Here is a 19,077-nt window from a genome sequence, read left to right as displayed (position 1 = left end):
ATAATTACTCTGTTTAGTAGCTGGCAGAGTGGTGAACTAGTCTGACATCTCTATGGAGCCATAAACATCACAGACTTCATAGAAACACTCGGAAATTTACAGACTACATGTCTGTAGGGTATAAAACCCATTAGGAATTAATAGGGGAGGGGAAGGGGGTCCCTATTCAGGACCCTCATCTATAAGTCAGAAAGGACAGAGGCCACAAAGAGTCTCGCTGTCTGGAGGACCTGGCAAGTCCAAGTATGACAAAGGCAGCTCAATGATTCTAAAGCAAATTCTGTAATACCTTCTTTGTCCTGTGGTGGAGCTGCAGAGAAATCTACTGCTAGGAACCCACAGATTACATCTGATCATCTTATCGATTGTGGATCCTCAAAGCTTGTGTCCAAAACTGTGACAGATATATCCATAAGCTGCCAAGACTAATCTCACCAAAAGTAGTGTTCCCCAACATGTTGCAAACTACAACTCCCAATTTCCCTGATAGTTGTAGTTTTGCTGCAGCTGTAGAGCCACAGGTTAGGGAACACTACTATAAGGCTTTGTTCACATTTGCACTGGAGGTTCCACTAGGAACTTCCATTGCAGATTACATTAAAAAATATAGGACAAAATAGCTCAGTATACAGGCTGACCAGTGTCCGCAAAGACACCATGATGGACACCTGAGGACCCTCATAAAGTCACCATAAGTGTCCATCATGTATCCAGGATAGGGGATAAGTAGCTGATCGCAGGGTGGGTCCGAGCTCTGCCCCCCTCGATCAACAGGACGGGACCTTGGCAGTGAGGAGCACGTGTCATTAACTGGTAGACGGCACTCACTCTATTAAAGGGGTACCCCGGCGCTAAGACATCTTATCCCCTATCCAAAGGATAGGGGATAAGATGCCTGATCGCGGGTGTCCCGCCGCTGGGGACCCCGGTGATCTTGCACGCAGCACCCTGTTATAATCAGTCCCCGGAGCGTGTTCGCTCCGGGGACTGATTACTGGTGATCAGGGGGGCCGGAGCATTGTGGTGTCAGGGCCCCGCCCCCGTGTGATGTAACACTCCGCCCCCCAATGCAAACCTATGGGAGGGGGCGTGAAAGCTGCCACGCCCCCTCCCATAGGCTTGCATTGAGGGGGCGGAGCATAACGTCACACAGGGGCAGGGCCGTGACATCACAATGCTTCGGCCCTCCCGATCGCCAGTAAACATACTCGGAGCGAACCTGCTGCGGGGACTGATTATAACAAGGTGCTGCGTGCAAGATCACCGGGGTCCCCAGCAGCAGAACCCCCGCGATCAGGCATCTTATCCCCTATCCTTTGGATAGGGGATAAGATGTCTTAGCACCGAAGTACCCCTTTAATAGGGCGAGTGCCGTCTACCAGTTACCGTAATGACACGCGCTCTTCACTACCAAGGTCCCGTCCTGGTGATCGAGGGGGGCAGAGCTCGGACCCACCCTGCGATCAGCTACTTATCCCCTTTCCTGTGGATAGGGATAAGTAAAGATTTAATATATACAATCTGTATCTAGGACAAATGAACTGAGAAAACCTACCTCAACAAACCTCTTGTACATCAGATATTTCAGGGTGCCCAGGTGACGCTGGTTTATCATATTAGAACAGAGAGCTGAAAATAAAAAAAGGTATATTACTGTAGATCAGGTTCAAGGTTTGTAGTTATAACGCAATGTAACACATAGATGTAGGTTAGATACAATAGGCATAGTATAAAGCAAAACACTTATCAGTTCCATGCTGACATAAAACACGTTTGGCTCAGCTGAAAAAAAACTTCTACCCATGCACCATTGTATGTCAGTGATGTGTGAAAAAGCTATATTAATGTATACATATTGTACTTCAATAGACCAAACCAACAGCGTGCATAGAAGAAACGGGGTCCGGTAGCGAATATTGTGGGCTTCCTATTGTGTGCCTGATTTTGTCCCCTAGAAAAGAAAGCTCTGGTGTTAATTGTACCTTTGCTTACCATCACCCAATGGTTTATACCCCCAACAATTACACAATTTTTTACCAATGAAAGAAAAAAAATAGGAACAGCCAGGATGGGGCCCCCCTCTCTCCAAGGGCCCCACGGCAGCCACATGGTCTGCCCCTGAAGTATGTAAGCCCTTGCACCAAGCAGAGTTTAAGGACACGTTCACACGGCAGAATTTCTGCACTGAATTGTACATGAATTTATAGCTAATTCACTTCAATAGTATTCCTGCAGCGGAAGTTCTGCTGTGTAAATAGGACAGCGGAATCCCATTGGAATGCACTGGCTATAAATTCATGCAGAATCCAGTGCAGAAATTCTGCCATGGGAACACAGCCTAAGGCCACGTTCACATGGCGGAAATTCTGCCTATCTGCATGAATTCTGCATCCGCATTGGATCTATGCAGAATTCTGCAGTTTTTAAACACATGCGGAATCGGTGCAGAATTTGTGCAGAATCCGAGCAGTAATTTGCACGGATTCCGCATCTCAGTTTGTGCGGATTCTGCATGGAAACTGCATGCATTCCGCATACATTACATGCGAATTCTGCACAAATTCTGCAGAAATCAAGCCCCATTGTCTTCAAATGGGATTCTGCAGCCAAAGTCCAGAAAAATATAAGACCAGAACAAGTGCGGAATGCAGAATTTCAGCAGCGGAATTGTGAATGTGAATAACATTTCGGAATCCCATTTAAGTTAATGGGCAATACAGTTATTTGGAATTTCACGCAGAAAACACATGCAGAATTCAGCCCGGAATTTCAGTCATGTGAACGCAGCCTAAGGGTTTGTTCACACATGGGTATTTTGCCTTCAAATCGGTAACAAAATCTGCTGCAGAAAATCTGCAGCAAAATATGCACGCGCGAATCTATTATGTTCACACGGCGGAATTTCAGAGCGGAATTCCACAGGAATATTCTGCTTGGAAATTCAGCTGCGGTTGATTTCAACAGGATTCTGCTGCACTGTGCACACAGAGGAAATACCAATTACGGCATTTGCAGAAAGATTAGGTATGTCTATTATTTCTGGTGATTCCATTTAGTAAATGCATTGCCATCTATGAGACAGCACATTTCCTTATAGAGACCATCGGAACATTCAAATGTGTGGAATATCTGTGTTTTCCGGGCGGACATTCCGCACATTTTTGGCCATGTGAACATGGCCTTATGATGAACATATTAGGCCGATTTGCCAAATGTATTCTGAGCCTGTGCAAAACTCAAAGGTGTAGTAGGTCAAACCTGTTGAGTCAGACACACACAATATATGAGGCTTATTAGGGTATGTTCACCTGGGCTATATAGGCGGCAAATTTCATGCTGCAGATTTAGAGGTTTACTTACGAGCATAAAATCTGCATCACATACACTACGTGTAGACATACTATTAGACTATGTTGGGTGTGACTGGCAGATATTTGATGCCATTAATGTCAGGTGACGAGGGGTATCAACAAAAGAATTGAAGAGGAAATATCTATCCTGTAAGATCTGCCAGGTCACATAGACATCAGATTATCACAGATCTGAGCGGTTTTGCCAACAGAAGCCTCATGTGGCCAACATTAAGGGGTTTTTCAGTTTTAAGTAAATAAAGCTTAAAATTAATCTTCCTGTATGGGAAAGTCCTGTAATTTTCCAATCGGCTTTGTGTTTCGATCCCTTACCACTTTCTAGATCGGGGTTTCCCAGGCTGGGTGCCTCCAGCTGTTGCAAAACTACAATTCCCAGCATAGGAGTAATTTACAAATCTGTATAGCCTTCTGGCCCCCAGTTCATTTGAAAACATTTGTTTTCCACCGGAGTACCCCTTTAAGGTTCTGTTCACACAGTCAGGTTTCCATTTGCAATTACTATATACAAAGCCAGAAACGGATCATATGGTTGACACTTAAAAAAAGAAAGACCGAGGCTTAGGCCGGGTTCACACCACGTTTTTGCAATACAGTTCCCGTATAAGTTTTCAATGTGAAAACCGTACGGAACCGTATTGAAAACCGTATGCGAAAAGATGCATCCGGTTGTGTCCGTTTTGCATCCTGTACGGTTTTGTCAGTTTTTTTCCCCGTACCCAAAACCGTAGCCTACCACGGTTTTTGGTCCGGGTGAAAAATCATATGGAAACCGTATAAATTATAATTTTTTTTTAACATGGTAGTCAATGGTAACCGCACAGAACCGTATGTGCATACGGTTCCATATGGTTTTTGACTTTGCACACTTTTTTTTCTCTGAATTTCAATCAAACAAGTGAAACTTTATTCATAATGGAGTGAAAAGTTAAAAACGCATACATTTTCTTCTTAAAAAACGGATGCAACCGGACATCATTTTTCAAACTGTATACGAATTAAAATTTGTAAACACGTTTTGATACAGTTTAGTCCAGTTTTGAAGAATCCATTTAAAAAAAAAAAAAATTTAAACCTGATACAGGAACTGTATTGCGAAAACGTGGTGTGAACCCGGCCTTATTCTGTTTTCAGATTACTCATTTACTATTGGGTTTTGCACTGTTTTCTTGCAGTTTGCGCATGCTTCCTCATTTTTGTATTTTTTGCACTTGAAGGACGCAGGACCAGTGTGCACAGATAGATTAATAAATAATAAAAATAATCAATTAATACATTAAAATAGTAGTGAAAATTATCTTTACACAATGTGCACTCCACTCCATAGGTGACTTAGCTTGAATGTTTTTTTTTTTTCCTGTTTTTTTATGTTACTCATCCTTTTAAAAATTCACATAATTTATTAGGTTGCACGTGAAATTTCTTAAATTAGACACAGAATGCCCTGGAAATAAACAGAAAAATTGCGCACATTGCTCTCAAATTGTAAGCATTTCCCCCCAATGTATTTCTTTGGTTGCAGCTTTACATGATAGGATTAGATACGGCCGCTTAGCAGACAGCATCACGCACGATAGGCCTCTATAAAGCGGCTAAGGGGACAGTATTACACAATTCGCTTAGATACAGCATCACATATGAGAGAATTAGATACACAGCTCAGCATGACAGTATCACACTTTTATAGGATTAGAAACACTGGCCCGTCAGACGACATGGTACAATAGGCTTAGATACTGCATTAGTATCACACCTGACAGTCGTAGATCCATGGCTCAGCAGACAGTATCACAGATGGATTGGCTTAGATCAGTGTTTCTCAACCAGGGTGCCTCCAGCTGTTGCAAAACTACAACACTCAGCATGCCCGGACAGCCGTTGGCTGTCCGGGCATGCTGGGAGTTTTAGTTTTGCAACCGCTGGAGGCACCCTGCTTGGGAAACAATCCTCTAGATCTCGGCTTGTTGTGTTGTTGTCAAAAAAAATGGGAACCTACCAGTTTACCAGCAATGATTTTTATGCTGCTCACACAGCTTGTAACAATTGTATTCAGTCTAGACATCCCACATAGGACATTGTAGGTTTATACAGTGACACATCAGAGACTTTCAGTGCAGAAATAGCTTTGTCAATATTCCTGCTGTATACCTCCAGCGTCTCATATGTGATGTATGCAGAGCCACACCTGCACACTGTAGCAAGATGGTAGTATCCCAATACATAGAAGAGCATAGTTGGCCAAAGATGTTGATTTTAGCAGGACCGGCAAACTACGTCATGTGTAGGAGGACGGTGAAAGAAGGATCAGGAAGCTACAACTCACCACTTGGTCCTTTGGTTCTAAAAAGGGAATAAAGCACTGCCAGAGGTGTCTGAGGGAACAGAGGTGTCTGGCAATGGTTTATTCCCTTTTCCCCTTGAGTACATACACTTACTAGGCCAAACAGAACATGCATGTGTATAGGGTGGACTGGGAAAGGCTTTAAGCCGAACAACAGCTACTGGAGGTCTATGGAAACCTTAAAGGGGTACTCCACCCCTGGACATGGATAGAGGATAACATGTCTGATCGCTGGGGGTCCGGCCGCTGGAATGTTATCTCCAGGCCGGCGTTTCAGTGTTCATGAACACAGAAGACTGGGGCTTTCGTGTTTGTGATGTCACACCACCTCCATTTATGTCTAGGAAAGGGGAGTGACAGCTAGTGCAGAGCCGCCATGTATCTTCCCATAGACATGAATGGAGGGGACGTGGCGGCTGTGGTCACCGGTCATCTGGCACAGAGCAGAGTTTGCAGCATATTTCATGTAGGGTCACAGATAGTGTATCCACAGCGTATTTCACGCTGTGGATGCGCTGACGGAAATCACTAAAAAGAGAGTCCCCTGCTGCGGCTGGGTAGCTATGTTTGTCCGCTCATAGCGGCGGATTTCTTGGTGTAGAAACAGTGCCTGCTTGTAGCAGATGCGGAGTGAGAAATCTGCCTCTATGAGCGGACACACAGAACTATTCGGTCACAGCAAGGGGCTTGCTCTTGTGACTGCCATCGGGACATCCACATTTTGAAATAGGCTGCGGATGTGCTACGTGTGACCCTGCTCTAAAGGGGTATACAAAGCTTAGGGGATAAGCTGATCGGTGGTGGTCTGATCACTAGGACCCCCACCAATTATAAAAATGGGGACATAATTGTCCTTCATGTGTGGCAACTGTCCCATATATACTTTACAGGGCTGCAGAACATTTCCTAGTACTGAATTTGGAAAGGTTTGGCAGCCCCATAAAGAATGTAGTGCTAGCCACATAAGCGCAGTGAAATCCACTCATTCTGGGGACAACTATGTCACCGTTTTTTGGATCAGTGGGGATTCACCAAATAACAAGCAGAAATCTGAATACCTTTTAAGGTGGTTGTTGTTCAGCCGAAAGCTATTCCCGACCCCCCCCCCCCCATACACAAGCATTCTCGAGGCCAGAAGAGCTATTTCTCCCGATTCTGTATCTAGCTTACAATAAATTGTCAAAACTGGACATAACTGTAGCAAAGCTGCAACTGTGAGAAGTGTTTCCCTTGAGTCTATATTGCCAATAGATGCAGTATCCTAAAGGTTGTGTCGGACAGTAAAGCGCTCAATGTATAAAAGTCATTATATCCAACTCACCCGGATCCAAGTTGTAGGTTTCCAGCAGCCGAAATGCCAACTTACTAAGAGTCTTCAAATTCAGTTTGTCAGGTTTAATAGGAGGAAGACCCCGGTATTCTCTGAAATAGAAATCACGAGGGACCACATTGTATCTTAGTTTAATAACATTGTATTTGTTTTGTTCTCATGTATAAAGCCGGGTTCACACACTTAGTTTATGATCATACATATAAAATACAACTACTTCTTGTCTGTTTTCGAGCTCTGACCCTCTAAAGTACCATTAGCAGCTGCATATTATAGAAGTCTGATGTGAATTCTGGTGAAGAACATGTAAACTGGAGAAAGAAAATCATAGAAGGGAACAAATAAAAACTTCCAACCTGAGATGTACTGTGAGGAACGTCACCTGTCTATGTGGAATATATTATTATATATATATAATATATATAAATATATATATATATATATATATATATTCCACATAGACAGGTGACGTTCCTCACAGTACATCTCAGGTTGGAAGTTTTTATTTGTTCCCTGCATTGATTTTATTTCTCCAGTTTACATGTTCTTCACCAGAATTCACATCAGACATCAACTGGTGCCAGAAAGTTAAACAGATTTGTAAATTACTTCTATTAAAAAATCTTAATCCTTTCAGTACTTATGAGCTTCTGAAGTTAAGGTTGTTCTTTTCTGTCTAAAGTGCTCTCTGATGACACCTGTCTCGGGAAACGCCCAGTTTAGAAGAGGTTTGCTATGGGGATTTGCTTCTAAACTAGGCGTTTCCCGAGACAGGTGTCATCAGAGAGGACTTAGACAGAAAAGAACAACCTTAACTTCAGAAGCTCATAAGATTTTTTAATAGAAGTAATTTACAAATCTGTTTAACTTTCTGGAGCCAGTTGATATATATATATATATATATAAAGTTTTTTTCCTGGATAACCCCTTTAAGAAATCGCACACGTTGAACGCTGTAAAAAAATTTAAAAACAATGCCATGATTGCTGCATTTTATCAATCTATCTCCCAAAATACAGGAAAGAAAAAAATCTGAATGTTATTATTCCAAAATGTTACCAACAAAACTAAAAAGTTTTCCTGTAAAAAAAACAAGCTCAAATATTGCATCGTCAGGCAAAAAATAAAGTTATGGGTCTTGTAATATGGCAACACTAAATTAACCCAATTTTTCTTTTTTTTTTTTTTTTTCCTTTATTAATGTTTGTATTATGTCAAAATAGTAAAACATAAAAAAAAACTAAAAGAAATACTATATAAAAATATAAAACTATATAAAACCCACAGACTCCAATTCTCCTCTATGCTTTACACTGCAGCATGTATAAACATAGAGTTAGTGCTGCATTGAGAGTTCTTTCCACTGCAGCATCAACAGTAAGATTATAAGCCACAGGCAATTGTGAGAAAAAGGAAATTATAAGGTAACACCTAGAGGGGAAGAAGCACCAATAATGGGGGTAGGGAAGAGGCTGGAGATTTAACAACAGGCACTTTCTGTGGTTTTATTGTGGTTGCACATTCCCTATGTGAACCGGACCCGACAACAATCAGGGTTAGAGATCTACATCTTGATTAAAGGAATTGCGCTGATTGTATTTACTTGCTGATTTTCCTGGGGTTGAAGCTGGAATCGCTCCATCGATCCAACATCTGGAGCAGCTGGCTCTGCAGATCGGGGCAGCCGGACACATAGGACTCCACCAGATTAAATCTGTCCAGCAATAGCAAGGGAGTGCACATCTTCAAAGGGAAAGATGGAGATCATTACTAGGACATAGGAGCCAAAATACTTTTTTAGAACGATGGTGGATGTGAGGCTGGATAACCAGGTGACTATCCCAAATAAACACAAAGCAATCAGAACTTGGTGGTAACATTCTCAATTCCGTAAGTACTGTGCTTTGATTTCCATTACCGGGGGGCCATGCAGTCATCAACTAGGCTAGAGGGGTCTTATTACTACTCCGAGCACTACCAGTCACCGCCGCTTATACTTTAAAGGGTTACTCTGCCCCTAGACATCTTATCTCCTAAAAGTTGTCTGAGATCGCTGAGGACCCCCTGCGATCTCGGATGCGGCACCCCAGATATCCGATGCACGGAGCGAACTTCGATATGTGTCGGATGCGGGGCGGAGGCTCGTGCCGTCACGCCCCCTCTCATAAACTTACATTGAGGGGGCGTGGCTGCGACGTCATGATCACCCGACGCTATAAACCAGTGGTCTTCAACCTGCGGACCTCCAGATGTTGCAAAACTACAACTCCCAGCATGCCCGGACAGCCGTTGGCTGTCCGGGCATGCTGGGAGTTGTAGTTTTGCAACATCTGGAGGTCCGCAGGTTGAAGACCACTACTATAAACGAACGCCGGCTGCAGCAGGGAGACCGAGGACCCCCGCTATCAGACATCTTATCCTCTATCCTTTGGCTAGGGGATAAGATGTCTAGGGGCAGAGTACCCCCTTAAGACCATGTTCAAATGTCAGAATTTCCGTGCTGGATTCCGCATTGGAATTTGGCACAGAGATTCCACTGCAGCAGAGTCCTGTTGAATTCAACTGGATTTTGCTGCGCTGAGCACACTGCAAAATTTCCGTGCCAGATGTTTCCGGCACGGAAATTCCATTTTCTGTGTCCGCAGAAAGAATAAACGTGTTCATTCTTTCTGCTGACTCCGCACGGAATGCATAGCCGTCTAGGCGATGGCGCATTCCTGTGCGGTCCTAGCTCCGGCATCCGCAGTTTACGGAATGTCCGCACAAAGATTCTCCGTGCGGACATTCCGTAGGGTGAACATAGCCTAAATGTCTTTTCACACATACAGTATCCTGTGCATATTTGATGCACAGGATTTTAAGCTGCAGATTTGATGCGGTGTTCAGTGAATTCGTTTACATTGAAATCTGCAGCTTCAAAGCAGCAAAACCAGCCTGCAGGACTGACCAACCAGCTAATGTGTATGGAGGCCTCCCATACACCCCCCCCCCCCCCACTCCATTCAGAACACAGGCACACTGGACCTAACTAAATGTGCATGTGTAAGGACATTCATTTCCTGCAATTTGATTAAATTATAGTTAATAAATGTATACTATGTTTTTTCTATGACCCCTTTACCCTTCAATGCAGAGGAGGGATGCATTACAATTTAGGACACCCTAACACCTTAGGTAACTATTCCTTCAAAATCCCCAATATGGGGGCAAAGTGACTGAACACTTGCAACACTGAGCCCAACTTACTTGCTCCAGGTCCAGATCAGACTGTAGATTGAGCTTTATACTGAGGATGGTCGCCTAGGATATAAAAAAAAAAAACAATAGCCTGATGTTAAACAAGTTACCTTTTATATTTGCAAGAAGGAATTGCTGAACTCTTTAAGGATACAGACAATTTTCTTTAAATTTTTTATGATCTCCTTCTCAAAGCCAAAATCTTTTTATTTTGCCATTAAAGGGGTAGTCCAGTGGTGAAAAACTTATCCCCTATCCTAAGGATAGGGGATAAGTTTGGGATCGCGGGGGGTCCGACCGCTGGGGCCCCCTGCGATCTCTCTGTACGGGGGCCAGGCTCTCCGACCAGATAGCGGGTGTCGACCCCCGCACGAAGCGGCAGCCGACACGCCCCCTCAATACATCTCTATGGCAGAGCCGGAGATTGCCGAAGGCAGCGCTTCGGTTCTGCCATAGATTTGTATTGAGGGGGCGTGTCGGCTGCCGCTTCGTGCGGAGGTCGACACGCCCCCTTCCCGCGGCCTGTCGGGGCCCCGTACAGGAGATCGCGGGGGGCCCCAGCGGTCGGACCCCCCGCGATCTCAAACTTATCCCCTATCCTTAGGATAGGGGATAAGTTGTTCACCACTGGGTTCACCACTGGACTACTCCTTTAAGACACCATTTAAGGCCTTGTTTTTTCGTAGCTTAAGCTTTTCTTTTTTTAATGACCTTTATGGTACCATATAACAAAACAGAAATTTGTCAGGTTAAATAGGGATTTTTTTAAATTTATGTATTTTTAAATAAGGTAGGGCAGTGGTCTTCAACCTGTGGACCTCCAGATGTTGCAAAACTACAATTCCCAGCATGCCCGGACAGCCAACGGCTGTCCGGGTATGCGGGGAGTTGCAGTTTGGCAACATCTGGAGGTCCGCAGGTTGAAGACGTTGGCTGTTCGGGCATGCTGGGAATTGTAGTTTTGCAATATCTGGAGATCCACAGGTTTATATATTTATATATCTATTTTGCAGTGCAAAAAACATATTTATATATTTATTTATTTATTTAACGTACATTTCTAAAAAAAAAAAATTACTTCCCCCACCCTTTTATGTCCCATAGCGGACTTAATGATACAACAGCTTATATAATAGACTGTAATTCTAAATTATGTATACTCATACGAATGAGTTGTCAAGCCATACAAATGTTGGAGTCACTATTGACCACAGCATCTACAGGGTTAAAAAGCTGGGATCAGAATTAACTGCTTGTGGGTGTCAGCCATATAAGAGTCGGCCTCCACAGTGTATGAAGCAACCTCATCTCCTGCTCCATACTCCCTTTAGGCCACAAACACAGGTAATGTACAGATCGGTACTGTATATTTCTAGTTATCTCAATATAAATTACTACGTGTGGAATGACAGACCACTGATGCACTGGTGCTCCCACTCGACACATGGGTGATCATTATTAATGATTGTGTCTCATTCTGAAAAGGGGTGAGTAAGTTGTATACTGGACCGATCAGCCTAAACACTATGGCAAAGAATAGCTTCCAACCTCCCTACGTGTTTCGGTTTATCGCTGTGTCATCATCAGGGGGAGAGACGGCTAGGGAGTATGTCAGTACATAGATCCCCATGTAATGCGTCAAAACTGAGACGACTTGACCACTTTTTTTTCCCCCCCAAAACACAGCACCACAACAGTCCTCTGGTTGTGAGTGGTATTACAACTTATCTCCATTAATTTCAATGGAACTCAACTGCAATACCACAGAATTAGTGCTGTTTTTTCAAAGAAATCAGTTCTCTTTTCCTATCCTTTTAGGGTGTATTCACACATACAGTATCCTGTCCATGTTTAAAGCTGTGTTCAGTCCCCGACTCTGAACAATGCCTGGATAGGTTCGTCCCCTCAGTGTCTCCCCGGATGCTCTTAGAAAGCCCTACTCTAGGGGGTCGTGCTTACCTACCTTCACATAAGCTGGCTGTAAAAGTGTGGCGGGCCGCTAAGTCAGTATATGGATATGCTGATATCCCGTCTGATACCCCTCTATGGCACAACCCCTTTCTCATCCATGTGGGTGAGACTCTAGACTCTGTTTTTTGGATGAATGCTGGTGTGCTCACTCTGGGCGATGTGTATAGGGATAATGTTTTGTGTTCCTTCGAGCAATTGCAAACAGAATATGGTTTACCCCGACACTGCTTCTTTAAATACCTACAGCTCCGTCATGCATTGTCAACACAGTTCCCTGCTGGACGTGCACCCATATCGACATTCCCGCTTATTGGTGTTTTAAAATCGCAGGGTCCTAGGGGACTGGTGTCCATCCTATATACGCACCTCATTCAGGCCAAGAACTCCCATTCCCAGTTGCCGGCTGTCCGACACTGGGAATCTCATATTCCCAATTTGACTAAAGATGATTGGGAGGAGATGCTTTCCTCACATATGGTGGTGTCTCCTTCTGCTAATAATAAACTGATTCAATTAAATATTATACATTATAGTTACATCACCCCCGTTCGTTTGCATAGAATGGGTCGTTCTGACTCGGACGCCTGCCATCGATGTGGTGCGGCTAAAGCTGATTTCTGGCATCTTATCTGGACTTGCCCTGATATAAGATCCTTCTGGCAGGATGTCCTTGGTCTTCTTGCCACAATTATCCAACCTTCCCCGGGGTGTGACCCTCTGATTTGTTTATTTGGAGTTCTGGATGAGGAAGTGTGGCCACATTACGTGCGCACTTTACTGCGAGAATCCTTATTTTTTGCTAGGAAGGCGATTGCCCTCAAATGGATGGACCCCGGCCCGCCTTCCCTGTCTCAGTGGAAAGCTTTGGTTAATGCTATGATACCCTTCTCCCATCTTGTTTATAAGAATAGAAAATGCCCTGGTAAATTTCTTTCTGTGTGGGGTCCCTGGTGCTCCTCACCATTGACCCAATGTTCATACTCTGCATCCCCTGAGGGGACTTAAGGTCATGACTGCCCTTCCCTTTCTAGATGTGGTTGTATGTACCCCTTTGATTTATGTGTGTTAAGATGTTGTGCTGGATGTGTGTGCTCCCTCCCCTCTGTGGACGCATGGGTCTGCTTTAACATTAACATTAGAAACGCTATGCTTGGCACTCGTGACTAGATGTGGCGATATCTGCTGAATTCTACACTACGGCCTCTATTCAATATTATTTTGCCGATTTTATATTACATACCATCCCCCTTTTCTTTTCTTTTCCTTTTTTTCGTTCACCTTGTTCACCCTCTTTTTGTGTTAAAGTTTCTCAACTGGTTGTTCTTGGTTTCCCTTAGATTGTGCCCTCACTGCACTGATTACTGCCGGATCTTTATATGATATTATGTCGTTTACATCCTGCTTACTTGTATATGTTCTCAGTGCCTTTTTTTTAATTGTGTACTCCGCTTTATACCATTTTGCTCTGTGAGGCGATTTGTCTGATGTTTGTTTAATCTTCAATAAAACGTATTTAAAAAAAAAAAGCTGTGTTCAGTCATTTCGTTTGCTTTGAACTCTGCAGCATAAAATCTGCAGCTTCAAATGCTGGGAATCAATTATGCGCAGGATACTGTACATATGAATAGACCCGAGGTAAATGAGATAAAGATAAAACAGTAATGCCCTTAAAGGGGTACTCCGGCACTTAGACATCTTATTCCCTATCCAAAGGATAGGGGATAAGATGCCTGATCGCGGGGGTCTCACCGCTGGGGCCCCCCGTGATCTTGCACGCCGCACCCAGTTTAAAATCAGTCCCCGGAGCGTGTTTGCTCCGGGTCTGATTACTGTCGCTCACTAGGCTTGAGTGTTGTGACGCCAAGGCTCCGCCCCGTGTGACGTCGCACTCCGCCCCCCTCAATGCAAGCCTATGGGATTGACAGTAATCAGACCCGGAGCGAACACCGGGGACTGATTTTAAACGGGGTGCGGCGTGCAAGATCACGGGGGTCCCCAGCCGCGGAACCCCTGTGATCAGGCATCTTATCATAGGGGATAAGATGTCTAAGCGCCGGAGTACCCCTTTAATGAAGATCTAGGGCAATGTTTCCAGACCATCGTGCCTCCAGCAGTTGCAAAACTACAACTCCCAGCATGCCCGGACAGCCTTTGGCTGTCCGGGCATGCTGGGAGTTGTAGTTTTGCAACAATTAGAGGCACACTGGTTGGGAAACACTGATCTAGGGTGCAGTACCAAACACCAATGATAAGAAACGTGCAAAGAGCCACAAGCATGCTGTAGTAAATGACTGATACAAGAATATGATAAAGTATTGTTACCATTATCATATGTAAAGTGCCCTGGAACCATGGTGTGCTATATAACTAACTAAATAAATAAAAAAATAATGATAATAATAATATAATAATAATATGTTACGCTCTTTAGATCATTGCGGTTGGGGACAGAAGACTATGACACCCAGTCATAATGTCATAGTGTTGTCTCTGTGTACCTGAAATTCAGCGAGGTGTAAGTACGCTATCCGGTACGCCCCATAAAAAAAGTGAGCCTCACTGGGCCTGTACCTAGGCCACCCTGAGACACGAAATACATCACAGCCCTTTTATTCACGGGAACCCTTTGCTAATCCAAGCTGACAAGAGGCTGAATGCATTTGCTGCACAATCGGAAGGCAGTGGAGCATGCAGAGATTGCCAGACTGGTCCTCTGTGTGTGTGACAATGGCTGCTCTCAGCGGGAGGGGCCCGCCTGTGACAAGAGGCACCTTTGTGCTCCACTCTCTGCCTTTTGGAGTGCAGGAAAGTCTCATTCAGCCTGCCACAGTCACTCTTTCAAAAGGCTGAAGTGTAACATGAGACGGCCATGAAACACTAGCCAGCCTTCTGCCTACCCCTTATTATTCCCAAGCACCGCCTGTTCCATTCAGGGGGTCTTTGGAGAATAGCAGCACAGTATATGAGACTGTGCCCTGCTCTGAATTCCACCATTGTCTGCTTTACCATAAGAAGGGGGGTAAGGAAGGCGCAGGCAACAGGGAAGCCATCTTGTATTTCCTAAGAGCCATTTTTTCAATTGACTGTCTATAAGTTAAGCCTTCTGCGTGCAAAACAACAATCACCATATCCCCTCAGGACTTCGGTGCTCAGGAGGCCATACCTCTTTGTATTTTCCCATTTGGTGAAGATGGGTGACGTGGCCCAGTTGAAAGGATCGGTCCGCATCCTCCAGTTTGTAGATGGAGACGAGGATATCCATGAGATTCCCTTCGCTGACCAAAGAGAAAGCACGTGCTTGCAGCTTCTTCAGTCTCAAACCCACCTAAAACACACAAGAAAAATCAAAGGGATCATTAAAAAGAGACATCAAGCATGTGTTCAGTAAAAACATTTATAATGCAACCAAATGCAAGCCACTATTCCTTGGTATCAGTCACGTCAGGATAAAGAGAGGCAGACTGTATAAACGAAAGATATCCTGCTTTATGGGAAGCAGAAATCAGGCAGGACTTTTATTTATTTATTTATTCTATTTACATAGCGCCTACAGATTCCGCCGCGCTTACAATTATGGGGTACAAACACAGACAAGTATCAGAAATAAAATTACACAAAGGGGTACTCCACTGGAAAACATTATTTTTATTTTTTTAAATCAAATGGTGCTAGAAAATTAAACAGATTTGTAAATAACTTCTATTAAAAAAAAATGTTAATTCTCTTCCAGTACTTATCAGCTGCTGTATGATCCACAGGAAGTTATTTTCTTTTTGAATTTTCCTTCTGCCTGACCACAGTGCTCTCTGCTGACACCTCTATCCATTTTAGGAACTGTCCAGAGAGGTTTTCTATGGGGATTTGCTCCTATTCTGGACAGTTCCTGACATGGACAGAGGTGTCAGCAGAGAGCACTGTGGTCAAGCAGAAAGGAAATTCAAAAAGAAAAGAACTTCCTGTGGATCATACAGCAGCTGGTAAGTACTGGAAGGATAAAGATTTTATATATTTTTTTTAAATAGAAGTCATGTACAAATCTGTTTAACTTTCTGGTACCAGTTGATTTAAAAAATAAATAAATAAATAAGTTTTCCAGTGGAGTACCCCTTTAAAGGAGAATGATAATGCAGAAAAACGTATCCCCCATCCAAAGGATAGGGCATAAGTTTTAGATTGGATGCTGGGACCCCCCATGATCTCCTGACACAGGACCCAGCCCCCATTTTTTTTTTTTTTTTTTTTTTATAAACTGGTTCCAGAAAGTTAAACAGATTTGTAAATGAATTCTATTAAAAAATCTTTACCCTTCCAGTACTTAATAGCAGCTGTATGCTACAGAGGAAATTATTTTCTTTTTAAATTTCTTTTTTGTCTTATCCACAGTGCTCTCTGCTGACACCTGATTCCCGTATCAGGAACTGTCCAGAGCAGGAGAAAATCCCCATAGCAAACCTATGCTGCTCTGGACAGTTCCTGACACGGACAGAGGTGTCAGCAGAGAGCACTCTGGGCAAGACAAAAAAGAAATTCAAAAAGAAAAGAATTTCCTCTGTAGCATACAGCTGCTAATAAATGCTAAAAGGATTGAGATTTTTAAATAGAAGTAATTTAATAATCTGTTTAACTTTCTGGCACCAGTTAATTTTTTTTTTTTTTTTTTTTTTTTTTTTTTTTTTTTAACGGAGTACCCCTATAACCTTGCAAAAGGATTGTCTTTACCGGGTTAAAACTGGAGCCAAAAATCAGCTTTCAGTGTCCAGATCTGTGTTTCCCAACCAATGTGCCTCCAGCTGTTGCAAAACTATAATCCTCTGGGAGTTGTTGTTTTGCAACAGCTGGAGGCGCTCTGGTTAGGAAACACTGCTCCAGATGTAAGAATATCCCCGAACCCCCCTGTGATCACTAGAACGGAGCTCCCTCTCTCCCTGCTGAATGAATTGGTTGGACTGTAGGACCAAAAGGAGATCCCTAAGTACATTGCTCCCATAGACCAGTGTTTTCCAACCATTGTGCCTCCAGCTGTTGTAAACATTTTTTAAACATGAGAGTCAATGGGAACCATACAGAACCGTATGTGCGTACGATTCCATCCGGTTTGCACGATACAGTTTTTGACTTTGCACAGTTTTTTGACTTGGAATTTCAATCAAACAAGTGAAACTTTATTCATAATGGAGTGAAAAGTTAAGAACCTATACGTTGCTTTCTTAAAAAACGGATGCAACCGGACATCATTTTACAAACCATTTACAATTTTTAACCGTATTAGGGTTGAAATTTTTACACACGTTTTGATACAGTTTAGTTTGGAAGAATCAGTTTTTCATCAAAAACCTGATACAGGAACTGTATTGCAAAAATGTGGTGTGCCTGCACCATAATTTAATCACTATAAGGGTGCGTTCACACGTACAGGATCCTGCGCAGATTTGATGCGCAGCATTTGTAACTGCAGAAGTTGTGCTCAGTCACTTAGTTTACATTGAAATCTGCAGCAGAAAATCCTGCGCATCAAATCTGCGTACGTGTGATCGTACCCTAAGGGTGTATTCACACATACAGTATCCTGCGCAGATTTGATGCGGTGTTCTGTCAATTAGTTTACACTGAAATCTGCAGCATAAAATCCTGCGCATAAAATCTGCGCAGAATACTGTACGTGTGAATAGGACCCAAAGGAATTTATTCGTAGTACAGTAAGTAAATATGTCATCCCCCAACCTGCTGACATTCTGGATGGTCATTTATCCATGTCTGAAATTCACAAACGATTAAATTCGCCAGATTGTTCCCTTTTCCTTTAGTGCCGTTATAGTGATCCAGCAAGTCCAGGAGAGAAGTCATCGGGTTGTCCGCTGTCATTATGAACTGTCTCAAGTTTTCCCGAACCTGTGATGGGATTCAGAAAGACACAAACACAGGTCCTGTAAGTGAACTGGAATGTAATATTTCTTTACCAAAAAAGGCCATGACTGGTGCCATCCTGCTGACCGCTATACTCGAGGTAAGTGATAGCTGCCGCCGACCATCAACAGGACTTGTATAACTGATGGCAAGATGAGAAGTGACTGATCTGTGCCAGACTTCAACCAATATCACAGCAATCAGAAAATCTCCCAGTACAGGAGATCAGGAAACCTGACAACAAGCTATATAACTAATTACTAATAATAACCAGCAGAATAGTGAGTATAGCTCTGGGGTATAATACAGGATATAACTCAGGATCAGTACAGGAGAAGTAATGTAATGTATATACACAGTGACCCCACCAGCAGAATAGTGAGTATAGCTCTGGGGTATAATACAGGATATAACTCAGGATCAGTACAGGATAAGTAATGTAATGTATGTACACAGTGACCTCACCAACAGAATAGTGAGTACAGCTCTGGAGTATAATACAGGATATAACTCAGGATCAGTACAGGATAAGTAATGTAATGTATATACACAGTGACATCACCAGCAGAATTGTGAGAGCAGTTCTGGAGTATAATACAGGATATAACTCAGGATCAGTACAGGATAAGTAATGTAATGTATGTACACAGTGATCTCACCAGCAGAATAGTGAGTATAGCTCTGGAGTATAATACAGGATATAACTCAGGATCAGTACAGGATAAGTAATGTAATGTATGTACACAGTGATCTCACCAGCAGAATAGTGAGTACAGCTCTGGAGTATAATACAAGATATAACTCAGGATCAGTACAGGATAAGTAATGTAATGTATGTACACAGTGACCTCACCAGCAGAATAGTGAGTACAGCTCTGGAGTATAATACAGGATATAACTCAGGCTCAGTACAGGATAAGTAATGT

General features: G+C 43.1%; 1 protein-coding gene across 4 annotated transcripts in view; it reads right to left on the bottom strand.

Annotated features, from left to right (window-relative positions):
• Positions 1-19,077, bottom strand: part of EXD3 (exonuclease 3'-5' domain containing 3) — a 243,628-nt gene that overhangs the window by 155,750 nt on the left and 68,801 nt on the right. For all 4 annotated transcript variants that reach the window (XM_056537736.1, XM_056537734.1, XM_056537737.1 and 1 more), the window contains 6 exons: positions 17,969-18,136; positions 15,411-15,572; positions 10,286-10,339; positions 8,643-8,782; positions 7,031-7,131; positions 1,556-1,629 (listed from right to left, as the gene is read on the bottom strand). In XM_056537736.1, the coding sequence (XP_056393711.1) occupies positions 1,556-1,629; positions 7,031-7,131; positions 8,643-8,782; positions 10,286-10,339; positions 15,411-15,572; positions 17,969-18,136 (699 nt within the window). The remainder of the gene's footprint in view (positions 1-1,555; positions 1,630-7,030; positions 7,132-8,642; positions 8,783-10,285; positions 10,340-15,410; positions 15,573-17,968; positions 18,137-19,077) is intronic.

This window comes from Hyla sarda, chromosome 9 (genome assembly GCF_029499605.1).
Source record: "Hyla sarda isolate aHylSar1 chromosome 9, aHylSar1.hap1, whole genome shotgun sequence".
In the NCBI taxonomy this organism is placed as follows: Eukaryota; Metazoa; Chordata; class Amphibia; order Anura; family Hylidae; genus Hyla; species Hyla sarda.
The sequence above is the reverse complement of the archived record's forward strand: the minus strand, read 5'-3'. Positions and strand labels throughout refer to the sequence as shown.